This window comes from Somniosus microcephalus, chromosome 14 (genome assembly GCF_052327205.1).
Source record: "Somniosus microcephalus isolate GS21.2 chromosome 14, FLI_Smic_1.0, whole genome shotgun sequence".
Taxonomy (NCBI): domain Eukaryota; kingdom Metazoa; phylum Chordata; class Chondrichthyes; order Squaliformes; family Somniosidae; genus Somniosus; species Somniosus microcephalus.
In genome coordinates, this window is record NC_141000.1 from 84,889,098 (window position 1) to 84,916,742 (window position 27,645).

At 43.0% G+C, this 27,645-nt stretch overlaps 1 protein-coding gene across 2 annotated transcripts in view; it reads left to right on the top strand.

Annotated features, from left to right (window-relative positions):
* Positions 1–27,645, top strand: part of stxbp5l (syntaxin binding protein 5L) — a 583,450-nt gene that overhangs the window by 413,894 nt on the left and 141,911 nt on the right. The window contains exons 17-19 of one of the 2 annotated variants that reach the window (XM_086006840.1): positions 6,861–6,986; positions 14,645–14,796; positions 18,343–18,408. In XM_086006840.1, coding sequence (XP_085862966.1) covers positions 6,861–6,986; positions 14,645–14,796; positions 18,343–18,408 — 344 coding nt within the window. The remainder of the gene's footprint in view (positions 1–6,860; positions 6,987–14,644; positions 14,797–18,342; positions 18,409–27,645) is intronic. The other variant, XM_086006841.1, reaches the window with a different exon arrangement.

Here is a 27,645-nt window from a genome sequence, read left to right on the forward strand (position 1 = left end):
ACAATCACACCTATAAGCAATGTGACAATTTAGTGCTGCCAGTCATTTGCTGCTGCCTAGTCTTTCCATGCCATGCTGGCCTTTGTACCTCTACCTTTTCTCTAGGTCAATCTGAAGACTGGGAGCCTACAGAACATTATATTTGGAGGAGCAAAATCCTCCTGAAGAAGCATTGACACTTGCACCATTCTTTGCAAGCACCAGCACATAAATTTGTACCCCGGGTAGAATAGATAGCAAGTTAGAGGGGTCTGTACTTGGTGAAAAACACAGAACAAGTGAGCAGGAGCAAGGGCTAGTGGAAGGGACAGCCTAGGCAACAGCTTACTGGAGGACATGCTCAGCTTCTAGCTGTGCTGAGGAGCCTAGCCTTCGAAAGAAAGCTACTTGCTGCACAGATACAGTTGTACAAGGTATTATAAAGCTTGTCTAGGAGCAGTCGCACCATATCTGAAATTATGGAAGAATCTGCTTGCAGCTTGTGTGGCACAGGTCACTCTACCTTGGAGCATGTGGACTTCCACAGATGCTGCAGGCAGGCACTCACACCAGGAGTCTGGTCACCTGCTCTTGAAGCTTTGATCGAAGCTCAAACTGTTCACATTATTAGGCTCTGGGTTGCACCGTCTCAACTGTCTTGGAAAGGCTGGACAACTGCATGGATAGGGACTTCGATCACGTAGCCGAACTTCTACAGTCTGTTCTCCAGCAGATCAGTGGTGAGTGATGAGTAGCAGCTGCATGGGAGTGGCACTGGAGCAACGGAAGTAGCACATGTTGCCTTCTCTCACAAGGACAGCACTGCTTCCTGGCATCATCCTCAACCAATGTCTGTCATGGTGCCATAAGGCCAGATAGGTCACACTGCCCTTGCAGCAGCTGAGATTCTGGAGGTCACCAACCACGAGCATCTCAAATGGCATGCACTATCTGTTCACAAATGTTACTTCATGTAACACATTTTATGTCCGTTTTTATAATGGAAATTTCCCTTGTAAACATTTATAATGAAAAATCCTGTTAGCCAAGTCACTGTCCCATTTTTTCGATCACTCAAAACGCTTTTGGAAAAACTTTCCATATGCCATTTTTTTCAAAATAACTTAAATTCTCAAGTCTAAAATAAGGTTTTAAATATTTTTTAAAAATTAATACTTATATATTTCACAATAACATGATTAACTTTACCCATTGATGTGTATGTTGTATCTTTTAATACTTTTGTTAACGTTTCTACTTGAAGGCCTCAGCACCCCTCAAAAAGCTTGGGCTTTGACAATATTTTTGCCTAGAACAATGACTCTGACCTGCAGTAGATACTGCAATCTGAGTGTGTGCAGTGTGTAAAATTTCCCAGAATGCATCCATAGCATTTAGCTAGCCAAACAATAGAATGATTCTATTTGGTTGTTTTTCAAAATTATTTGAAGAAAAGCTACAAGACATATTTGAAAAGCTTTGTTCAGGTTAAAGTTTATATTTTTTTTTAAAGAAGGGCTGTGTGTGAGAGAGAAAATAAGAGATAAAAACATGACAAACTATTGATTACACAACTATTGCAGATTTTGTTGGTTTTGAATTATAAGTACAGTACTGTATAAACTTCAGAAATCATATTAAGTTTTCACATGTCTTTCCTCATCCTAACTTGAATTATTTTCTAAAAATGAGTTTACATTTGAAAGAAAACAAGGCTAATTATCATCTGATTATCATTTCGTCTTTTGTTGACAGTAATGGGAAACATGCTAATTATTCACATTTGTAAGACAGAGGGAGAGACACAGATGTACACTCCCAGAAACCTATCGAAATATACCAAATTTAATGTTTGGGGAGATCTCTTGGAAAGTCGTAAACTAGTACTACAAGTGCTAGGATAGCCCCACACCTGCAGAATGCTGCCAAGATTATTTTTCCCCTTCAGCCCACTACTGACAGACACAACATCTACCAGTGACCCCCAGATCTGCCAAGATCAGGTTCCTCCTCCAATAGTTCTATCAAACTTATGTTCGCTCTCCACAGTGATGCCAGACAAAGGATTCCACCTCTGTGCTGCTAAACCCCAACACCTCCACCACAATGATTCCAGAATTCCCATTTCAGTGCTACTAAAACCAAGGACCATCCCCCAATTCAACCAAAGCACAAGTTTGCCCCAGTACAACAAAATAAAACCACCATCTACCCAGAACTGCTAAAAAGTTGATATGTAGCTCCAAAATATGTACCATCTAACTGTATTCTCAGCTTTATAACTGGTAAGTCATAAAAATTGAATACATATGAGGTAAAGAAATATCTTATACAATACAATATATATAAAAAGGATAGTGGTGTCTGTCTGTCTGTCCGGGCATCACTCAAAAGTTATAGAGCGTACCTACACATATATCAAAAGAAAGGTTATGATTAGGAGGGTGTCCTAGGCATATTTACTTTTTGGTCAGACAAAAATTTTTCGGACAGTAGACAAAAAATGTTCAAAATTCCGCTCATTAGTGGTTGGCCAATCATACGGGGGAAATCCGCTCATTAGCATTGAGTGACGTGAAGGTTGACCAATCGTACAGGGGGAGCGCGCTGCGTCACGGGGGGCGTTTCATGGCGTGTGTGGGCGGGGCCTAATCTTTCAAACAGCCGTTAATTCGGCCATCTTTACCTCAGCTTTTACTTTTATTCACATTTTAACAGCTGCCACCTTCCTGTTCTATATGGCTTAATGCCAGATCATGTAGTGCAGTTGTCTTCTTAGCTATGGGGTGCTTAAAAACCTGAACTTTAATACAGGGAACTAAGGAAAGGAACAAATTAATTCAGTTTTAAATAGTATTTAGGAACAGTTAGAAATGAAGTGATCCATTTCACGTATGAAGGAACTCAGTTGTCTTCCAGGGAAGGTCTCCCCACCTTGTGGAGCTGGAGGCCCCAGCCGGGGACTCGGGCTTTCCCCCCCTCGGCCCGGTCCTCGGCTCCGTTTGCGGCCGGGGACTCGGGCTTTCCCCCCCCTCGGCCCGGTCCCGGGGCTCGGCTCTGTTTGCGGCCGGGGACTCGGGCTTTCCCCCCCTCAGCCCGGTCCCGGGGCTCGGCTCCGTTTGCGCCCGCGGGCCGGGGACTTGGCCTTTCCCCCCCTCGGCCCGGTCCCGGGGCTCGGCTCCGTTTGCGGCCGCGGGCCGGGGACTCGGCCTTTCCCCCCCTCGGCCCGGTCCCGGGGCTCGGCTCAGTGTCCGGGCCTGAGGCGCGAGAGAGGGAGAGGGGAGGGAGGGACAGAGAGGAAAGCAGGGAGAGACAGGGGGAGGGAGAGAGAGAGGAGGAGGGAGGGAGAGAGGCAGGGGAGGGAGGGAGAGAGAGCGGGGAGAGAGGGGGAGTGTGGAGAGATGAGAGGGGAGAGAGAGAGGGGCAGGGAGAGAGAGGGGGAGGGAGAGAGAGAGGGTGAGGGAGGGAAAGAGTGGGGGTGGGAGAGGGAGGGAGAGCTCGCCTTCTTCCTTCGCAGGGGTCCATCGGGCCAGGCCTGAGGTGCTCCTTCCCCCCCTCTCCAGGCTAATCCCGAACTAAATCCAGCAGACTCTCTCTTCCCCCCGTCTCTCTCTTCTCCCCAGCCTCTCTCTCTCTCTTCCCCCCCCGTCTCTCTCTCCTCCCCCCAGTCTCTCTCTCCTCCCCCCAGTCTCTCTCTCCCCCCCAGTCTCTCTCTCTTCCCCCCAGTCTCTCTCTCTCTCATTCCCCCGTCTCTCTCTCTTCCCCCCAGTCTCTCTCTCTCTTCCCCCCAGCCTCTCTCTCTTCCCCCGTCTCCCTCTCTCTCTCCCCCCAGTCTCTCTCTCTCTCTCTCCCCCAGTCTCTCTCTCTCTCTCCCCCCCAGTCTCTGTCTCTCTCTCTTTCTTCCCCCCAGTCTCTCTCTCTCTCTTCCCCCCAGTCTCTCTCTCCCCCCAGTCTCTCTTCCCCCCAGTCTCTCTCCCCCCCAGTATCTCTCTCTCTCTCTCTCCCCCCCCCAGTCTCTCTCTCTCTCTCCCCCCCAGTCTCTCTCTCTTCCCCCCAGTCTCTCTCCTCCCCCCAGTCTCTCGATCCCCGGGCCCCTCTCCCCCCCCCCCAGTCTCTCTCTCTCTCTTTCCCTCTCTCACTCTCTCCTTCCCACACAGACAGACAGACAGACAAACTCATTTATATAAATTATTTCTACTTTTTTCATAACAACATGCCCTCAAAAAACCCTCGGCACCGCCGGGCACTCCAGCTAGTATGTGTATAAAATAAAGGCCACTCTATCAAGGTTTTCACAGATTAATGGAGTGTCAAGGAATTCAATTCCCAAAGCACCAATTAAAATCCCAGAATACTATTTTTAGTAAATCAGTAGCTCTCATGTTATCCGCCTGAAAATCTGTAGCCATTCAGGCCGACTCTCACTGTAACTTTGGCAGGAGCTTGCCAGAAGCTTGGCTAGTTACTCTGGGTGAGGATGAAGCCCCTGCAGACCCCTTACAAAACCATTGATGCAAATGAGGGTGCGATTCTGAATGTTGGAGTTCCTTACACCCAGGTCTTATTAGGGACCCAGTGTATGGTTGGCATAGGTACATTTGGTTAGACCAACCTTATTGGCGGACCTGCACCCATCTGGGCATCTAGGCCAAGATCGAGGCCTGGATCCCTGCAGATCAGCACACTCAGTTTTTCTTTGTATTTTTTGAAGCAGAGTTTGTATGGGAGCCACGGGCCACCTAAATTTTTCTTCTCTGGTTGGGGAGGGGGGAAAACCAGGCAATCTTCCTCCCAACCCTGGACTTTTCAGATGGACTTTCCGGTCTCTTCAATGGGTGAGAGCCCCAGCTGCATGCCTAGCCTGCCAAAGGCATGAAAATCACATGACCTCCCCTTGAACCTGTCAACTTTGGAGTAAGCAGTATTGGTTGGACAAATGCATCTCGGCACTTAAACTTAAATGCGCCACCATGTGGATTTTTGGGGCCCCTGTTATAAAGCAGTACATCCTCTGACTCACTGTGAACAATACCACAAGAGATCTAATAATTTAAAATGAATGGATTAGCAACCACTTTAAAATAGTTCAGACGAGAAGTTAATCTGAATGCTTAAACTCGGGTGTCCTAACTTTTTGTCTTCCTTTCGATGCTTTGACACATTTCTTTCTACCTCTCCCTCAGTACATTTTTCTTCCCCTCTCTAGTACATGGTTGTACTCTTTGTCCTCTGTTTCCCTTCTTGCTCCCCCTTACACTCAGTTCAATCTGGCACCCTGCCTTCCATTCCAATTTCATCCTGGCACTCTCTTCACTCCAGTGTGGCACCAGGCTTCTTCCCCAGTCAACATGGATGCCAATTCCTACCTCCTCCTTCTCTTAGTGATTGAATGCCACTGCATATTGTGGATGAGAATTCATGATGTGAGAATTCCCTCCCGCAGCAGTATTCAATCTCTTGCCGTAACGGCAGCAGAAAGTAAGAAGTGACCGTGACAATGAAGGTGCTGGTACCTACAGAGAGAAAGATGTCTACAGTCTCACTCAATGTATGTAAACTGGATAGTCCAAGCTCACGGGCCAGATCCAAATTGTAGTCTGTTGTTTGGACACTCCTACTTTAAAAATAATGCAGAAAGGAAGTTAAACCCTTTGGGGGAAAAATTCGGTATCACCCCATTTGGGGCGCCATTATTGGCGGTGCGCAAAGTTTAGCGCCTGGCGCTAATTATCGCCTCCGACAGCAAACTTGACTTTTATCGCCCCTGGAGGTGATTGGAGCGCTAAATCAGGCGCTACACACCTCTCTTAAGGCGCTAAGGCCGAGGAGCGAGGCGTTACCTCAGAGGGCAGGCGAAGCACATGTGATGTCAGTCAGCAATGGAACACAGACACAATGGCACCAGCCAGTTCTTAAAGGGGTGGGTTGATCTTGCTCTCCATCCACATCCTGCTCATTGCAGCCTTGAATCTCAGCCTGGAGAGACTTGTACATCAAATCTGTTGGAAAGAACAATGGAGTGACCCAGGGAAAGAGCTCACAGTGCAGCCCCCACAGTCTCTTCTAAATTGATACAAGGAAGGGCAAATCAAAATGAACCTGCAAAGTGCTGCTCAGTACCCTAAACTCTTTTACACAGCGTTGAATCTCTCCAGAAGTCTGTCTCTCTCTCTCAGAATGCGTGGTGCAAAAATGTCACCAACAAAAAAAGGCAGGAAGTGGTCGCCTTTAAATAGCGCTCCCCCAGTCCCTTTCTGACTGCAGAACGCACCCCTCAACTTGTCGTTGCTTGCAGCAGGCGGTAAGGCAGGGGGCGCCACTCAATATCCGGTCCGGGGCGTTGCGCACTCGACTGACGTCACGATCTGCCGGCGCAGGAGATCGTAGCGGTAGTGTTTAGCGCCGCTGCAAAATGTCTAGTTAATTTCATGAGTGGCACAAACATCGCCGCGCCCGGGCGCTAGTTGCTTTGCGCCCCACTTGGCACCCTCTTAAGGCGCTAACGGGAGGCGCAACCAACTGAAATTTTCCCCCCTTTGATCTGTTATATTGTCAGCAGATTCTGGGCCAAGGAGTATGATGGGAATCAGGAAGATACCAGGATTGTCCCAATCTCTCATCTAAAGCAGACACTGTAGATAATTGGGAAGAGCACTGGAAAATAAAAATGGGAGAAAAATAATTGACCACAAAGTGCACAGTTTTAATGCCTGGAGTTATTTTTCACTCATAGGCGATGATGGTATTTGAAATAAAACTGTAATGTAAATGTACTGTAGAAGTTTCTATGTCTGCAATTTACTATTAATTTCAAAAATAACTCCAGTACAAATTTATTTTGTCCAGGATTCTTACCCTATAATCTTATTTTTGCATTTAAGGGTGAAAACTCGTCCCGTCAAAATGGCTCCTGGGTACCAGGCTAATCTTGTCATTCAGCTGGTGTGGATCGATGGAGAACCGCCTCAACAGATCACAAGCCTAGCAGTAAGCTCTGCCTACGGCCTGTAAGTAACACAATCATGAAATAATTGTGCCGTTGAATAAGTAAACATTCACTAGCAGGAATCCAGATCTTCGGCCAAGTCTTCAAATAAGTAGTTTTTATGTTCTCACGCAATAAAAAACTGAAATTGGGGCTTTTGAATTAATATTCTTAGATCTTGGTTTATTCCTTTTTTTTCTCTTTAATGTTTATCAAGTTTTTCAAGTTTGCCGGTAATGTCAAGAATATATGAACAAATAAAAAAACTGAATGAAACTCGTGTCACCAGTAGTAGAGGCTCACAAATTCAGATTGAAATGTTTGTGTAGTGGGTGATATTTGAGGATATGGATTTAAATCTACTTAATAAATAATAAATCTGATAGAATCAAATAGTTACTAAATCCAGATTTTCTTGTGACGTAGCCCCTATACTTCAAGTGCTTGCAGTATTACAACTTCATTCATACAACAATCTTGCACAATTTGAATTGGCATAAGCTTTTGACGTAGAGCAATGGTTGTGCGGGTTCAGAAGAATTGGACAATTGGGAGCACAGATTGGGACATGTTTTACGCTCAGTTCCTTCAGCCCATGATTTTCCATCTGGCTGCATTTTGTGTGTCAGAGTTCTTGAATATGTTTGGTGTCATTGCCTTATTAAAGCTAGAATGCATACAAAATTTTAAATGAATACATGACGCAATTTTCTGGCTTTTGCACTGGGATTGCACTTTTTTCCTACAATGCCAATTTGAATGATTGCAAGAGAAGCTTCGAACTGTTGAGGTCTTAAAGGGGACTAGACTTTGGATTTTCTCCAGAGACTTGAGCACACAATCAAGGCTTGACACTTCAGTGCAATACTGAGGGAGTGCTGTGCTGCACTGCCGAGGGTGCTGTCTTTCGGATGAGACGTTAAACCATCTGTCCTCTCAGGTGGACGTAAAAGACCCTATGACACTATATCAAAGAAGAGCAGTGGAGTTCTCCCTGGTGTCCTGGCCAATATTTATCCCTCTACCAACATCATTAAAAAAAACAAATTATTTGGTCATTATCATACTGTTTGTGGAGGTTGCTGTGTGGAATTTGGCTGCCACGTTTCCTACATTACAACTGTGACTACACTTCCAAAGTACTTAATTGGATGTAAAGCACTTTGGGACATCCTGAGATCGTGAAACGGATTACATAAATACAAGGTTTTTTTGTTCCAATGTTTACAATATTGGCCCTGAAATTAGGATCGGGAGCTTGCCGCGCGTGCAAGCCCCCGATGTGCACTCACCCGGCGTGCCGACATCTGAAGCCTGGGCCTGCTTGCATTTCCTGTGACTGGCCCGGTTCAGATGTCGGCACGCTGTGCTAACCTGATCCAGCGGTGTACTTAGTTCGATGTGCCGGCTGGGATCAGGTGAGCACTGTGCAGCCAATCAGGGGAGGGGAAACGTCATTCATGAGTTTGACAGTATTAGCTGTCAAACTCATGAAAAGTAAGGGGCCCAAAACACTACTTAAACTTTAAATAAAATTTTAAAAAACATCCCACTAATTAAATTAACTATAAATAAGTTTTTTAAAATATTTTAAACAATTAATCAAATTTTTGAAAAAAATAAATTTTTAAAAAATAGGGTCTAAAACTAAACTTACTTTACTGTAAATTCTTTAAAAATAATAAACCTGTGGAAAAAAAAATTCTAAATTGTACTAATAGACCACTTACCTGTAAAACTAAGTACTTACGTCTTTTTTCCACACGTAAAAACCTCCGGCCTTTACACTCGGGCAACTCTGGGGGGAAAAAAGGAATTTCACTGCGCACGCGCTGCTTCACAAATCGCATGCGTTCTGCCTCTTAACCCCTTGGGCCAGAGGAGAGGAAATGCCGGTTTTCAGCGCTGAAAACCGGCAATTCCTCCGGGCACGCGTGTGAGTACCCCGTCCGCACTCACGCGTTGGGAGAGGAATTACTGGGCCAATGTTTTTATGCAGTGTTTTATCAGAATTTTTTTCAATTTTAATCTAATTTTTGTAAATATGTGTTTGTGGACTTATTTTACGGGGAAGAATTTTTATTAACTCATTACGGTAAGTTTAGATTTAAACATCCCAAAAGAAAGGACCATTATTTCCCGTTAAATCACTGGAAAGCAGACTGCAAGTGAATCATTTACAGGACTACAACAGAACAGGAACAGATGAAAAAAGCTACCAACTTTCACAGGAGCTCAGAAAGCCACAAGGCATCTAAGCGGAAGCTGCGTAATCCAATGAGAGGACAACAAGTGAAGGTAACGCCAATGATCGGTTTGGTTTGGATATACCTCAAATATAGTATTTCATGATTAAAATGGTGCAACATGAGGAAAGGAATGCCAAAGGAATCAGACACCTAAGCCGCATTTGTTGTACGTGGCATGGCACCAACCATATCTAGAGGCCGTGGCTTACCTGACTGCCAGTAACCCAAGACTACTGCTTCTGAAGGCACTAGCCCAGCAAGGAATCTGTTGCAGAGCTTTGTCATCTGCTGCAAGGCTACCTGTTGCTAAGCTCCAACATAGACACAGCACTGCCAATGGCAATCAACGTCACCACCACCCTCAGCTTTCTGACTGCGACCCATTCCATGCTAGCACTGCTGTATCAGCTAGTGATAACCCTTATATCAGATAGGTGCCTGATGTATTGTTCGGAATGACCAACACTTTCATCTCCTTTCCTAATGAAGAGCAGCAGGAGTATCACTTGACTGCCCAATTTCACTTCACTGCTACATTTCACGAAGTACACAGGACCATCAGGGCAGCAGGTTACTGCTCTTCCATACCTTCACGCCGTGACTCACTCAATGCTATCTCCTCAGCTCACTCTGGAATATGTGTAGCTATGTTGGTATTTGCAGATATAAGTGAAAGGGATACAGAAGCAGTACATTCAAGCTGCTTTTACAGATCTACAATAACATTAAAGTGACAAGTTACTATGCTGTATCCAAGAGACAGTTTTCAGTAGAGCTTGTATTACAAGGTACTGACTGTGTATGTTGTTTGTGTGATTGCACATAAGCCACTGTGGAGATGAATAAGAATGAGGCAACTGGATGGTGTCAGCAGTCAACCTCCTTCCTTCTATGGCTCACAACAATACGTTTCGAGTAAGCACGAGACATTTTGTAGTGTAATATACGGAACAGACTTTATTACTGACTGGTTTGAATGATCAGCTTAATCAGACAAAAGAGAGTGGCTTTTCAGCTTCAAGTTCTATCTTTCGAGCTCTCTGAAGAACTATTGAAAACCATGCTCCTTTATACATCATATATTTTGCCTACATCAAAGGTAGATGTCATAGATAATACCTCATGACGTATCTATTCCCAAATCCTTTGAAGATAGTCTGTTCATGTAAGCAGTTATAATTGTTTACTCTAAAGCTATTCCCTCAAACAAGACTTCCTCATGTAACGGTCCCCAACCTCTTTGAAGAATATGCTTTACCAACCGTCATCTTTCTATACCATAGTTAATGGATACCTCTACCTATGTTTATTACCCAAGCCCTAAAGTTACACTTTAATCATTCATGGCTGACTTCATTATTGTCATGTATATCTCCTTACACAAGTACTTCTCGTATCAGAAGACACGCTATACATACCCCCTCAACACTTCAAAGCCATCCAGTTTATCTTGGAAAACCTGTTGCTCCAAGATACAAAGAAGTTCAACTATTTACCTTTAACTCCCCAAGATGTCCAACATACATCTCACCAGGATGTCCAATAGATGGTGTTAGTCCATAGCTTGGAGGAGCCTTGCAGCTTCACTTTCTCTTACTCCATCAAGGTTATCCGTGGTAGCCTCTTCCAAGGGAGTCCAGAGCTGATCATTTCTGAGCCTTCCTCCAGCTTGGGTTTGTTCCACTGTTTTAGATGACCATCTTTCCAGCAGAGAAGTAGTTTTGTACTCATTGTGATTTAAAGCAGCACATGAACAGTGAACAGCATGTGCTAAAGTTGTAGTCCATCGTGGGTGTCATTAAATGACCCTGCTTCATACAGCTAGGTTGTATTACGGTGCTTTTATGTATTAAGCCCTTAGAAGCTGTATGTGCCAAGGCTTTCAATTGTAAGTTGTATTTGTAATTTGTAATCTGTACCCCGTGGGTATGCATGACCAGGAACCTGCCTATAATGGTCCAACATTAAATGTGCAACAGGTTGCCTCACAACACTCTGTGACATACATACATGGGCCATGTACCTGGTAAATTGAACATTGGACAGGCTTACCTTGGCAGCTTTCTTCAGATGTGCAATCTTCCTCTGCATCTGTTCCTGACTCTTGAGGGTAGTGCATACACGAGTACAGCCTGGCTGCCAACTCCTGCCAGATGTGGTGCCCTGCTATCCCTGAATTTGCGTACAGGACAATCCTCCTCACACCCACCTTATGCAGCATCACCTCCGTTTCGCCAGACATCAAACAGGGAGTTCAAGTGGGCCTGCTTCTCTACCAATCGCCCACAAACTCTGTGTCCTGCCTCCACATTTATTGTGCTAACCATGTTTTTGGTCCAAACAGCATCTGGAATGGCTGAAATATGCATTACAAATATTTGTAGTCTTCTTAGAGGTGGTGTAATTTTTGCCTCATTTGCGCCACTTTAAGTGCTGCATCTCTTTAAAGTTTCTCATCATCCCTTGTCAGCAGCCCTTTAAAGCTGCTCAATTTCCTCCCTCTCCTTCAGCAAAATGCCAGCACCAAGCTTAAGCTATAAGATCGCTACCTTTTTTAAAATGTGGAAGTCCTAGCCAGGCCATCACTTATCCATTAGCACTTATTCCACATGGTCTACTTGCAAGTTTCCAGCCCCTACTGGACTGTGTGAGGGAGGTGCTTCCACAAAGAGAAGAAAAATTATATGACGAGATCGGAAGAATCCCACAAAAATTGTCTCCAGTGTCTTTATTTGTGCAGTGCATCTTGGGATGGATCAAATTATTTATGGAGTCAATTCATTCTTTCACAGAGAGAAGAAAAAATATGAGATCTTTTTTTCCCCGAGTTGTTTTCATCTCTCTCTTTAAGATTGCAGCACCATGCCACATTCCCTAAGTATGAAGACTATAGATAACTTGAACTTAGGCTTCTACGAAAGCGACTCTGTAACCTGTTATTCTTTAAAATTCCACAGTTACTACACAACAGAAATGTTTTAACTAGTAGGTACATATAGTCACCTGGAATTCCCATAGGGGCTCTCACCATTAATTCATCAAAGTTTTGGTGGAATATTGTGAAATCATAGAATGATGCAGCATAGAAGGAGGCTATTCAGCCCATCATGCCTGTGCCAGCTCTTTGAAAGAGCTATGCAATTAGTCCCACTTTCCTGCTCTTTCCCCATAGACCTGCAAATTTTTCCCCTTCAAGTTTTTTCCAATTCCCTTTTGAAAGTTACTGTTGAATCTGCTTCCACCACCCTTTCGGGCAGTGCATTCCAGATCATCATAACTCCTGTGTAAAAAAATGTTTTCTCATGTCACCTTTGGTTCATTTGCCAATTATCTTAAATCTGTATCCTCTTGTTATCGACCCTTCTACAACTGGAAACAGTTTCTCCTTGTTTTTGCTCTATCAAAACTGTTCATGATTTTGGACACCCCTATTATGTCTCCCCTTAACCTTCTCTGCTCTAAGGAGAACAACTCCAGTTACTCTAGTCTTTCCGCATAACCGAAGTCTCTCATCTCGGGTGTCATCCTGGTAAACCTCCTCTGTATCCTCTCCAAAGCCTTGACATCCTTCCTCAAGTGTGGTGCCTAGAATTATGCACAATACTCCAGCTGAGGCCTAACCAGTGATTTGTAAAGGTTTAGCATGTCTTCCTTGTTTTTGTATTCAGTGCCCCTATTTACAAAGCCAACTATCCAATACGCTTTCTCAACTGCTTTATCAACATGCCCTGCCACCTTTAAGGATTTGTCAATATGCCCAAGTCCCTCTGCTCTTGCACCCTCCTCAAAATATTACCATTTAGATTATACTGCCTCGCCACGTGGTTTCTCCCAAAGTGCATCACTTCACATTTATCCGCATAAAATTGCATCTACCATGTGTCTGCCCATTTCACCAGTCTGTCTATGTCCTCCTGAAGTCTGCTACTATCCTGCTCACGATTTACTACGTTGCCAAGTTTTGAATCATCCACAAACTTCCCTATACCTGTCCAAATCATTTATGTACAAGAAAAGCAATGCTCCTAATACCAACCCCTGGGGGACCCCACTGCATACTTCTCTCCAGTCAGAAAAACATCCGTTCACCAATACTCTCTGCCTCGCATCCCTTAGCCAATTACGTACCCAAGTTACCATCATCCCTTTAATATCATGTGCTTCTAATTTCTGAATAAGTCTGTTATATGGTACTTGCCTTTAGAAAGTCCATATATACAACATCTGCTGCACTACCATCATCAGCCCTCTCTGTTACTTCATCAAAGAACATCAAACAAAAGATCGGAAAAATCCCACAAAAATTATCCTTCAGTGTCTTTATTCATGCAGTGCATCTTTGAATGCATGACGTACACTTGTGGAGTCGATCCAAGCAATTGTCACATGGTACAAATTTAAATCTCCCATTTAATAATAATCCACATAGCTATAGTCTGATTCTTCCATCAAGCTGACTAATGCTAAATTACAACTCCAATTGTGTGTCATTGCATAAACAGATCATCTCATGTGAGACACCATTGTCAAGTTAAAACATTTAATCTGGAGGTTATAAAAATTTTGACATTTATGTCCATGTGTTGTATATGGGTGAAGGCAAAATACTAAGATCTCACAGGAGACAGTGCTTTGGAAATGTGTTTTATTCAGCTATAAATATGACCGGATGAAATATGGGTAATTAGCTAAGCATGAAATTGTAAGAAGACCTAGGAGTCTTCATACATGCAGCCATCAAATATCCAAACACACAATTGACAAAGCCAATTAAATGTTGAAATATATAGCCAAAAGAGTAGAATAAAAGTCAGAGGAAGTCATGGTCAAACTTTACAGTGCTCTGGTCAGACCACCTCGAATACTGTGTCCATTTTAGCTCACAAGGGAGTCATTCAAGCGCTGGAAACAGAAAAGAGCCTCAAGACTGATTTCCAGCCTTGGAGGTCTAAGTTATGAGGAAAGACTGGAGTAACTTTAGCCTTTAAAGGAGATATCTTAGAGTTGATCTTAAAGAAGTATACAAGATTGTAAATGGTATGGAAGTGATAAATCCATAAAATTATTTTTAATCAAATTGTGAGAGTGGAACAAAGGGCCACAGGTTTAAACAAGTATAAGGCAAATTTAGAACTGATAGCAGCAAGCTCATCACGGAAAGAATGATCAAGCATAGAATGGACTCCCAGATGGAGTACTGGAATCAAAAGCCTGGATTCTTTTAAGAACCAATTGGAAGCTCTGGGAGTGGGGGGTGGCGCTTTAGAGTAATTCTGGATGGATGAATTGAGATGGGCTTAATGTCTCCTTCATCTGTAATTATCTTGTGATCTTTGTAATATAGGAGTCTACATCATTCTAAATAAATTAATTGGTGTATTGCAGCATGAAAACAAAATGCTATCAATTTTTCTTTGTACCTTATCTGCAGTGTGACATTTGGAAACTGTAATGGTTTGGCTGTTGTGGACTTTATGCAGAAGACCATTCTACTCAGCATGGGAACTATTGAGCTTTATGGTACAAGTGACCCATTTCAACGGCAGCTTAGATCTCCCCGAAAAAGCAAACAGCTCACTGCAGGTAAAATCCGAATATTAGGTTGCAGTGGCTACCACTTGCTGTGGTGGAATGCACATTGCATGAAATTCTGCTTATTCACATGTATTTTTTTTTACCGCTATCACTTGTGGTGTAAATAAAGTGCTGTCTGCTTATCTATTCAAACAAAGTTATATATTTGGGGGAAGTCAGCATACCCAAATTTCAGTTGTTGACCAGTGCAAAATACTGCAGCAGTCTTGTATATTAATTGCATTGATGTCAAAGTTGTTTTGAGATTAAATTTACTAAAATTAAGAAATTATCCAAAAAATTATGCTTCATTCCAAATATGTATCTATTTTCAATCATCCATGATTTTTTTAAATCCTATGTTTTTCTGTTGTGCACGTACAGGATTATGAATTGTCATTGGTTGCCTGTTTAAGCCAGTTTGGTAGGACAGTCATAACTAGACTTGTCAATAACCACTAAGTATTGCTCCATAATAAGCTGATAGCGCACTGACTTCAAAGCAAGCAGCTTCCTTCCCCAAGGTCCTGTCATACTGTGGTGATTCATCTGGTGCCCAGAGCAACTACTGTTGGAGGTTGCTCCTAAACAGTGGCAGACAGGTTTAGCACCAAACATTCTTAGGAATCAAACCCCAAACATCTGGTTGAGAGGCATGTTCCACGTCAGCCTTTTGTATAAATGAGTAATACTGAATATTATAACATTGGCACTGTAGGAACTTATGATTTACAGGATTCTCTAAATTAATTAAAACATTAAAAAAGATGTTTGCTATACTTCAAATTATTTTGTAAAAACATTACTGTAGTCTCAAAGTTAAAATACAAGTCAGAAAATAATTTGAGTGATGATAGAAAAAAAATCAGACCATTCCACATTTCTATTAAGTATGTGAACATGATTTATTCTAGATATTATATGGCTTCAAATTAGTTAAAACAGACAAACAGAAAATATTGAGATATTAAGATTCATAGTTAGGTAGCAAAAGTGGTCAATAGACCAGCCTAACCTGTTTGTGGCAATTGGCCAAGAAAGATTAGATCAAAAAAAATACTGCAGATGCTGGAAATCTGAAATAAAAACAGAAAATGCTGGAGATACTCAGCAGGTCAGGCAGCATCTGTGAAGAGAGAAACAGAGTTAACGTTGCAATAACAAAAGGGAAGATCTGTGATAGGATGGAAGGCAGGAGCGGTTAAGAGACATTAAAAGATATTCAAGACAAAAGGAGATGGGTAATGGGACAGGTTAAGAAACAAAGGATGGCTCTAAATTAAGTGTAAATTGCGCTGGCAGAATGGAAGACAGCTGCCATGTAGGAGAGAAGAAAAGACACAAACAAAAGGTGTGGATAAAAAATATATATATGATAGGGGCCAAGGTTATGATCTGAAATTGTTGAACTCTATGTTGAGTCCAGAACGCTGTAAAGTGCCTAATCGAAAGATGAGGTGCTGTTCCTCGAGCTTATGCTGAGCTTCCGTGGAACAATGCAAGAGGCCTAGGACGGTGAGGTGGGAGTGGAGCGGAGAATTAAAGCGACAGGCGACCGGAAGCTCGGGGTTCCCCTTACGGACTGAACGGATGTGTTCTGCAAAGCGGTCACCCAATCTGCGTTTGGTCTCCCCAATGTAGAGGAGACCACGTCGTGAGCAGCGAATACAGTATACTAAATTGCAAGAAGTACAAATAAATCGCTGTTTCACCTGGAAGGGGTGTTTGGGGCCCTGGACAGTGGGAAGGGGGTTGGTATAAGGGCATGTGTTTCATCTCCTGCCCTTCCCATAGCAACACCTTTGATTTGGAGGAAGTGAGTGGAGTCAAAGGAGAAGTTGTTCAATGTGAGAACAAGTTCAGCCAGGCGGAGGAGGGTGGTGGAGGATGGGGACTGGTTGGGCCTCTGTTCAAGGAAGAAGCGGAGTGCCCTCAGGCCATCCTGGTAGGGGATGGAGGTGTAGAGGGATTGTATGTCCATGGTGAAAAGGAGGCGGTTGGGGTCAGGAAACTGGAAACTGTTAGTGACGGAGGGCATCGGAAGAGTCGCGGATGTAGGTGGGAAGAGACTGGACAAGGGGAGAAAAAATAGTGTCGAGATAGGAAGAGAGAAGTTCCGTGGGGCAAGAACAGGCTGAAACGATGGGTCTACCAGTGCAGTCCTGTTTGTGGATCTTGGGAAGGAGGTAGAAGCGGGCTGTGCGGGGTTGAGGAACTATGAGGTTGGCGGCCATGGGGGGAAGATCTCCAGAGGAGATGAAGTCAATGACAGTCTTGGAAACGGTGGCTTGATGTTCGGTAGTGGGGGTCATGGTCCAGGAGGAGGTGTCGGAGAGTTGGCGTTCAGCTTCCGCTAGGTAGAGGTCAGTTCGCCAAACAGCAACAGCACCACCCTTGTCAGCAGGTTTAATGACAATGTCGGGGTTGGATCTGAGAGAATGGAGTGCTGCAAGTTCAGAGGGAGGTAGGTTGGAGTGAGTGAGGGGAGCAGAGAAATTGAGACGGCCGATGTCACGCCGGCAGTTTGCAATGAAAAGATCTAGAGAGGTTAAGAGGCCAGAGGGAGGGGTCCAGGTAGAACAAGAATTCTGAAAACGGGATAAAGGGTCAGCTGTGTAGGGGAAAGACTCCTGACCAAAGAAGTGGGCAAGGAGACGAAGGCGGCGGAAAAAGATCTCAGCCGATTAGATCAAGTAGGCAAGATGACAAATATATCTACAGGAAACTTTGTGCTATCCGGCACCGACGGGACCGAGCTGTTGCCGTTCCCTCAAAACTGCCGGACACACCAGCGTTAATGTTGAAGCATACGGAGCTTTTCATCTCCGTATCTGACAACAAACACTGTTGCTTAGCAACAGCTTCTAAACAGTCAGCCCGTACCTTGGAAGCGTCTCTCTGAAGCTGTTGCTAAGCTACAGAGACTTTGCAGAGCCTGACTGTTGAAAAAAAAGCCACGAGAAGAAAAAAAACCTAACAAAACGGCTCCTGATTTTTGCTGGTGGCTCGAGCTTGCCAGACATTTAGCCTCCGGATAACACAAAGTTTCCTGTAGTGTGTTTCAAGCATATGGGCTAGATTTCTTAACCATTGATTATGAATGGTCGGAAAATCTAGCCCATAATAGCTTATGATTGGTTGACCATTAAGAATTCAGGGAATTTTTCAATATGCCATTCATGTTTGATTTATTTGGCTTTTGTGTACCTGAAGCATAATTCTGTTCTGTTGAATAGGGAATAGATATAGATAACATGCCTGTGTGGACTTTATAAACATATCCAACTACATTGTATGGTTCTGTGTTGGTCACATATAGTCATTTTTAATGCTTAGTTTTACCTTCACTTCACTGTTCCTAACTGCTTTGGAATGGCTTTGTCCTCGGTGTGCATACAAAGAGTGACTTATTTTTCAGCTACCAGTTTCTTCTATGTGCTGCTGAATGAAGACTTGCTATTTTACAGCTAGATGCCACTTTCTTTCACTTTAGCCTATATCTGTTTTTCTCTCCTCTGCCTGCCTGCTGCTGGTGATGGTTTGGCATGCTGACAGAAAACCTTTGCATGCGTGGCCTGTCTAGCTTGTACTCACTGAAACGGCTCCGTACATCTTATCAGAGTAAGTTATACATGTCTGTAGACCATATTTTATTCTGTTTTTGATGGATGACTACTATTGTTTTGCCACACTTGAGTGCGACTGGCAGAATTAATATTTTGAGTTGCAACTTCTAAGAGAAGAGCTAATATGGTTTCTTGGTGAATTGCTCCTTTTAAACTAATCATGATTTTTCATAATAAGTATTGAAAAAAGTATTGATTAAAATGTATTATCCTAATAAAGCTGTTGTACATATTTTGTCACAGCATCTTGTAATTTCTCTTTACTGTCACTTATGTATAACTAACGCACACCAGTAGTCCTCAGTGTGGCAACTGAGTTATCCATATATTGGCTTAAAACAAAAAAGTATGGTCTATAATGTGCCCAAACTTTGAGTAGGTTGAGAAAAATTTGGTACATTGGATTCTTGTAATTGTCACTTTGCCAGCTGAAAATGTTTAATTAAGAATCATGTGCCAGAGTAACATTTTGATTGAGCATTTTGCAATAAAATCACTGTAAATTTATAATCAGTTACTCTGTGCTTTGAATGCTGCCGTCCTTTTGCAAAGGTTGTAATTACATTTCCAGTTTTGAGATAGCCACAGACATTTGCATCTTAATAGTGTGACAAACATTTATAATAAACCTTCTCAGTAGCAAAAGGGCATCAGACATGAATTCACAAAGAACAAATTGCATTATGAATTTTGGAACAATTTAAATGACAATACTGTAAGTGAAATTAGCAGTGAGAGCTGACAACAAGTGGAATCCACTGTACGGAGCAAAGTATCAGGCTTACCAGTGGTCTCCAACATATTCGGCCCTCACAGTCACCTAATGCTTTTTATGGTATAATGGCTGATAATATAGAAGATAAATATATAATCAAAGTAGAAATGCAAAATAATCCAAATTAGGTTACATTGGTTGGCTCCCTTCATTCATGCAGATTTTTTTTCTGTAAAATGGTTGGGGTTCAACAACATGCCAAGCTTTTATTTGTTCTGTTACTCCTAGTAGTGATTTCAGCAATTTAAATTTTAGCCCGTTGTTGGTACACAATGGGGGAGAAATTCAGTATCGCCCCATTTGGGGCGCTAACTTTTGAAAGCTGGGAAACTTAGCGCCAGGCACTAATGATTCCCAGCTTTTGCAAAATTCGTTGTTTGTGCTCCAGGAAGGAAGTGGAGCGCTAAATCAAGCGCTCCACTTCCTTTCTGGAGCGCTAAAGGACGCAGGCAGGGCGGTGGGGGGCAGGGCTGCACAATGTCCCGTACAGCACTGCCGCGATCTAAAGTCCTTCCCTCCCTTAAAGGGAAGGGCCATCGCTGCAGGCTCTGCATTGGGCTAGTTAGCTGGTCCCTGATGACAGCCACGATCCGGCCCAATCAGCCCCATGCACTCCAGCAGAGTGCCAGGCTGATTGAACGCGGACTAGGCGAATTGGAAAAAAGCCGTTTAGAAATATTCATACTTACCTCGGCAACCTCACCTTTAACTTCCGCCACCGAAGCACCCAGCCTCCCGAACAACACCACCTGCAGCTGTCCGTGTTTTCGCCCGACGATGCTGCAGGGGGTGGAACCGAAGTTCAGGTCCGGGGCGATGCCCACGACAACTACGTCACGATTTCTGGGCGCAGGAGATTGTGGCGCAAAGTGTTACCGGCGCTGCAAACCTCCCGGCCAAGTTAGCGGGAGTCGTTCATCTCGCCGTGCCCGGGCGGTAAATTGTTAGCGCCCCGTTATCGCCCCCGGGGGCACTAATGGGAGGTGTTAACCCACTGAATTTCTCCTCCAATGTTCCTGGAAAGGAAAGAAATTGACACCAGTTTGGACTAAATGAAGCATAGCATTTAAACAAATGTCAATACATTTGTCTTTACTGAATGTACATTGAAGTATGTAAGTGTGTTACTAAATCCTATGCATTCACAGTTTCTGATATACAGACTTTACACACCTTTTCTGTGAAAGGACATTGTGAATCACATAATTTTGTTGTTGTTCAGAGCAGGCCAGAAATCTGACTGTGGGCCTCTGGAGACCACTGAGGGTAGATGCATTGCAGTACTTTGAAGTGCAACTGCTGTGAGTACTCTCATAGCTGAATGGGTTACCCAGTAAATATATTAATTAAATTAGGACTGGAGATATATTAATTAAATTAGGACTGGAGAAATTAGTGCATTTTCTTCTGGGCATCTCCCTCCTGAACCAGATACTCATTTGATTTGATCGTTAATGCTAACAGAAATGGAAACTGGTGAGGCTGCATGTGCTCTAGGAAATAATACTACCCAATGAGAATGAGCAAGCTAAGATCAAACTGAGCCAGAGAACAACGTGGTACTCTATTGGGTTCTATAATGAACATGCACTATTTGGGTTTCAACTTAACAATGTATGACTTTGTTTTACTTTGGAACGCAGCTTCCTTTTCCTCATGAATAAAAGTGGTAATAGCCAAGGCCATTTGCCGTTACCAATAATGTTCAGTAGGATGCTGATTTTTCTTTTTCTTTATGATCCTTTAGTTAGAATTTTCATCTGACCTTGTGTTTGAACTTCAGTGCAAAAATTGTATTTCTGCCGCATTGCTAGCCACCATTAAATATAATCTATCGAAATTCAATGGTTACCCAATTGTCTGCTCCAGTGGTGCTGGACGGTAAGGCATTAAGAATAGAACAAAAAGTCAGTACCTAAATAGACGTTAACGTTCTATTTATTGTCAAAATTGACATAGAAATGACCTGAGCTCCTGCACTGACAAGAGCATTCATTTTCTTTTCAGTTAAATTTTTGACTTTGCATTATGCTTTCAACTTGCATTATTAGCAGAAGCCCAATTGCTTTTGTTGTGACAAAAATCAGACAGCCAATTTCAAGGTGCTGACAAGCCTGCCATCTTAATATATAAACGCTCAATTCCGAGCATTACTACTACTGTATTGGTCTACAGTAGAATAAAGTGTCCACTTAAATAAAAACAGAAAGTGTTGGAAATACGCAGCACGTCAGTCAACCTCTGTAAAGAGAAAGGGCAGGTTATTAACATTTCAGGTATCTAAACCTTCATCAGAACTGGAGACTGAAAGAGTAAACATGTATTTTAGTAGGGTTGGAAAATGGAAGAGGAGGAGATAGAATCATTGCTTAGAATTACATTACATAGAATATATACAGCACAGAAACAGACCATTCGGCCCAACTAGTTTGCTGGTGTTTATACGCCACACGAGTCTCCTCCCATTCCATCTACCTCATCTCAGCCTTTCAGCATATCTTTCTATTCCCTTTCTCTCATGTACTCGTCGAGATTCCTTTTGAAAGCATTTAAGCTATTTGCCTCAACCACTTCCTGTGGTAGCACTCTCTGAGTAAAGACATTTCTCCTTATTTCCCTATTGGAATTATTAGTAACTGACTTGTATTTATGGCCCCTAATTTTGGATTCTCCCACAAGTGGAAACATTCTCTCCACAGCTTCCCTGTCCAACCCATTCATAATTTTAAAGACCTCTATCAGGTCTCCTCTAACTCTTCTCTTTTCTAAAGAAAACGCCCCAACCTGTTCAATCGTTCTGATAGCTGTAATCTCTCAGTTCTGGTACCATCCTTGTAAATCTTTTTTGCACTTTCTCCTGTGCTTCTACGTCCTTTTTGTGGTATGGAGACCAGAACTGTGCACAGTACTCTCAAGTGCAACCTGTCCAGGGTCCTATACAAGTTTCACATAATTTCACTACTTTTGAATTCTACACCCCTAAAAATAAATCCTAGTGCTTTTTTAGCATTTTTAATTGCTTTGCTGACCCGCGGTGCTACTTCTAATGATTTGTTCACCTGTATCCCTAGATCCCTTTGCTCTTCAACCCCATTCAGTTTCTTATTTTCTAAGGTGCAGGTGATGTTTATGTTTTTCCTGTGCATTACCTCACATTTATCTATGTTAACATTCGTTTGGCACTTAACTGCCCAGTCTGCAAGTTTCCTAATGTCGTCTTGTATTATGTTGCATTCTTCCTCAGTGTTAGCTATACCCCCCAGTTTAGTATAAGAAATAGGAGCCAGGAGTAGGCCATTTGGCCCTTCGAACCTGCTCCACCATGGCTGATCTTCTACATCAACTCCACTTTCCTACCTTATCCCCATATCCCTTGAGTCCCTTAGTATCCAAAAATCTATCGATCTCTATCTTGAATATACTCAACGACTGAGCCTCCACAGCCCTCTGGGGTAGAGAATTCCAAAGATTCACAACCCTTTGAGTGAAGAAATTTCTAATAATTTCAGTCCTAAATGGCCGATTCCTTATTCTGAGACTGTGACCCCTAGTTCTAGACTCCCCATCCAGGGAAACACCCTCCCAGCATCTACCCTGTCAAGCCCCTTAAGAATTTTATATGTTTCAATGAGATCACTTTGATGTTGAGTTACTTATTCCTAAGCCCAAGTCATTAATGTAAATTATGACTAACAGTGGTCCCAGTACTGATCCTTGTGGAACACCTGGTTCAATCCCTGCATCTAAATGATGAGGCCCAATTTCAATGGAGCTGGCATGGTGCAAACAGCTAACCGGCAAAGAGTCAATGAAGATGACAGCGACCCTCAGGTAAGTGAAGGCCAGGGGGGTGGGGAGGGGGGAGGGAGAGGCTGCGAAATGGAGCCTGGGGAGGGAGATCAGAGGCTTGGGAGGGGGAATAGAGGCAGGAAAGGGAAATAAGAGGACTGGGAGGGAAAATGGAGGCTGAGGTGGGGGGCGGAAATGGAGGTTGAGGAGGAAAATTGGAAGCCGGGTCGGGGGGAAACGGTGGCCGGTGGGAATCAGAGGCTGGGGAGGAGTTTAGGATGATCGGGGAATGGCCTGTGTTTTTTAAATGTGGTGTAGGGAGTGAGCACTCCTGCTCCTCTCGGCTCCACATTCAGGTAAGTATATTTCAAAAAACTACCTTGTAGGTTGCAGGTGGTCCCAAGATCTGGTTCAAGCTTAGATAACCTAAATGCCAGCAGGATTTTAAAGAAAGCAAAATATAATTAAGAAAAATGGCCAGAAATGGCCTTAAACCATTTAACTGATTTTCACTATACAGGTACCACTTAAATGCGCTGCCTCCCATAGCTCACTCCCTAGAAACCCTGGAGGTCTGGTTTCCTGGACGTGGTTTGCACTTGACATCCTACACACCCCCATGTTCAGAAATTGCATGCAGGACATCTCTGGCCCCTTTTGCATAGGTTAATGAAGTTCATGTCTGTTTAGATGGCAGCTTCTGATACCTGCTCCAACCCTGACTTGAACTTGAACTGGACAGTTTGTAGGAGGATACCTATTGAGCTGATCACAGCTAAATTTTCTATTCTGTTGCACCCTATCTGCACCCATCTTCAGAATGCAATGGAGATCAAAATTGGCTCCACTGGATCACCTAGTATCCAATCCAAAAGATGACAGTCGTGCCTATGCCCTGGCTTGTTATGAACAAGGAACATGGAGGTGAAAGGACATAGTGCAGACTATCAAAGTTTTAAGAAACTTGATAAAACATGCCTCTGTAGATATGGTGAAAGGTTTTACATTCATTCTAGGGGATATATATTAACGTACTAAAAAAGATTTAACTTTTAGATACGAGGTACAGTATGTGCTTCATGGGACCAATCCCATGTTTTGCAGGGGCCCCATTTGTTTCAGAGTTTGCTCACCCTTATCATGCACACCATATCCTTGAAATGAGCTACATTGTATAGGTAAACTGTGCAGCCTGCAGTTGAAACCAAATACTCCAGTTGGGGGAAAATAAGTTGATAAGTCTTCTTTTATACAATATCTGTCAAGCTGTGCAACATATTTGAGCAGAAAGGTCTGGTTTCAATCAGAGAATTCCAGTTTATCATTCTCACTTGCACAAAACAAAATAAATGATATAGAAATCGTCACAAAACTCACAAATTGATGGTCATTTATAATCCAAGTTTGTACAGGTTCATGTATTTCATTGGCTTTTGGTTTCATGTATAACATTGTTAGGAATAAGGCCAAATAATATACCTAAGAATGTTTTTAAAGATCATCTTTAATATTTGTTTTTCTTTTTTTAAATTACATCATTCCCTTCACTGTCCAATTTGAAAAGCTGCTCATACAGCATTAAGCCCTGGCTGCTGTGAAGGTATGTTTGACATTTGCTTCCCTCTAGTTACAGGAAACTCTCTTTTAACCAGCACCTAAATATCCGGAAATCTCTCTTAACCGGCAAAATTCAGGAGTAGGTTCAGGTAAGTTTTACGATATATTAGTGGCCGTGTAACCGGGGTTCCTGGATCTGTGGCCGTGTAACAGGGACTCCTGCACAAGTGCCGTGTAACCGGGGCTCCTGTACCTGTGGCCATGTACGGGGCTCTCGTATCTTGGTAAGTATACCTCTCTGTAATCCGGACTTTTTGATCAACCGGCACCATGCCGGTCCCGTCGGTGTCGGATAAAAAAGAGTTTCCTGTATTTGCTTGCTTGTGTGTATGTACGTTTGGAATGAATGCGGCTCATGACGTGAATCCTTTAATCATTTAAATATGAATCATTCAGATGCCAACACAATCCTCTGCTATGTGTTCAAGTCTAGGCATTAAATTCAGCTTGTATTTAATTTTATACACCACAGCAATGCTGCATTTCCTTTTTCTCCCAATGTATTGTGGATAGTAAAATAAATAATTCCAGTTTCTTTCGGTTATGCTGCATAACTTTATTGAGTATGATTTTTATTATTGTTACACAATATCAACAAAGTTCAGTTACATGGAAATGGAAAAATGATTTTAAAAATAATTAAACTGAATTTATCCCAAATATAGCATAACAGCTGTTATCAATTTCTTGAAGCCTTGTTGCAATACTCAAGAAAAATGTATCTCTTCCAACTTATCCTTTATATATGAGTAAGCAAGTCAGGAAAGTCCAACAAAAGTCATAGTCATACGGCACAGAAGGAGGCCATTCGGCCCATCAAGTCCGCGCTGGTTCTCTGTAGAGCAATCCAGTCAGTCCCACTCCCCCGCCCTTTCCCCGTAGCCCTGCAAGTTTATTTCCCTCAAGTGCCTATCCAGTTTCCCCTTGAAAACATTGAGTGTCTCCACTTCCATCGGCAGCAAATTCCAGGTCCTCACCACTCGCTGCGTAAAAAGTTTTTCCTCACATCCCCCTGTATCTCTTGCCCAAAACCTTAAATCTGTGTCCCCTATTCCTTGTACCCAGTGGGAACAGCCTTTCCCCCTCTAGCCTATCCAAACCCGTCATAATCTTGTACACCTCTATCAAATCACTCCTCACCCTCCTTTGCTTTAATGAAAACAAATCCAGCTTCTCCAACCTGTCCTTGTAGCTAAGAACAAATCCAGCTTCTCCAACCTGTCCTTGTAGCTAAGATCCCCCATCCCTGGAACCATTCTGGTAAATCTCTGCACCCTCTCACTCCAGGTACCCAGAATGAACTTTTTTAACACTCGAGGAACTGAAGTCAAGAGCCTCATACTTAGCACATTTGATATTGTATCCCAATAATAGTAAAATAGGGTTGTAAGCCATTCATCCGCTTGTGCCTGCCCAATTAGGTCATGGCTGCTCTGCACCTCAACTCCATTAACCTGCCTTAGCTCCATATCCCTTGATACCCTTACCTAACAAAAATCTATCAATCTCAGTTTTAAAGCTTCAATTGTCCTAGCATCCACAGCTGTTTGAGGGAGAGAATTCCAGATTTTTACTACCCATTGTGTGAAAAAGTGCTTCCTGACTTCCTTCATAAATGGCCTAGCTCTAACATTGATTCAGAAACGGGAGAATTTATAATGGGGAACAAGGAAATGGCAGAGCAATTAAACAAATACTTTGGTTCTGTCTTCCTGGAAGAGGACACAAATAACTTCACAGAAATGCTACGGAACCAAGGGTCTAGTGAGAAGGAGGAATTAAAGGAAATTAGTATTAATAAAAAATATAGTGCTGGAGAAATTAATAGGACTGAAAGCCGATAAATCCCCAGGGCCTGATAATCTGCATCCCAGAGTACTAAAAGAGATAGCCATGGAAATAGTGGATGCATTGGTTGTCATCTTCCAAAATTCTAGAGATTATGGAACAGTTCCTGCAGTTTGGAGGATGGCAAATGTAACCCCACTATTTAAAAAAGGAGGGAGAGAGAAAACGGGGAACTACAGACCGGTTAGCCTAACATCAGTAGTAGGGAAAATGCTAGAGTCTATTATAAAGGATGTGATAACAGGACACTTAGAAAATATCAATGGGATTAGACAAAGTCAACATGGATTTATGAAAGGGAAATCGTGTTTGACAAACCTACTGGAGTTTTTTGAGGATGTAACTGGTAGAATAGATAAAGGAGAACCAGTGGTGTATTTGGATTTTCAGAAGGCCTTTGATAAAGTCCCACATAAGGAGTTAGTGTGCAAAATTAAAGCACATGGGATTGGGGGTAATATACTGGCATGGATTGAAAATTGGTTACCAGACAGGAAACAGAATAGGAATAAATGGGTCTTTTTCGTGTGGCAGGCAGTGACTAGTGGAGTACTGCAGGGATCAGTGCTTGGGCCCCAGCTATTCACAATATATATCAATGATTTGAAATGCCATAGCATACAAGGCTACGGGCCAAATGCTGGAATATGGGATTAGATTAGACAGGGCTTGATGGCCGGCATGGACACGATGGGCCGAAGGGCCTCTATCTGTGCTGTATTACTCTATGACTCTATGACTCTATGAGGGAACCAAATGTAATATTTCCAAGTTTGCTGATGACACGAAACTAGGTGGGAATGTGAGTTGTGAGGAGGATGCAAAGAGGCTTCAAGGCAATTTAGACAAGTTGAGTGAGTGGGCAAATACAAGGCAGATGCATGGATAAATGTGAAGTTTTCCACTTCGGTAGGAAAAACAGAAAGGCAGAGTATTATTTAAATGGTGATAGATTGGGAAATGTTGATGTACAGAGGGACCTGGGTGTCCTTGTACACCAGTCACTGAAAGCAAACATGCAGGTGCAGCAAGCTGTTAGGAAGGCAAATGGTATGTTGGCCTCCATTGCAAGAGGATTTGAGTACAGGAGCAAGGATGTCTTACTACAGTTATACAGAGTCTTGGTGAGACCACACCTGGAGTACTGTGTGCAGTTTTGGTCTCCTTACCTAAGAAAGGATATAACTGCCATAGAGGGAGTGC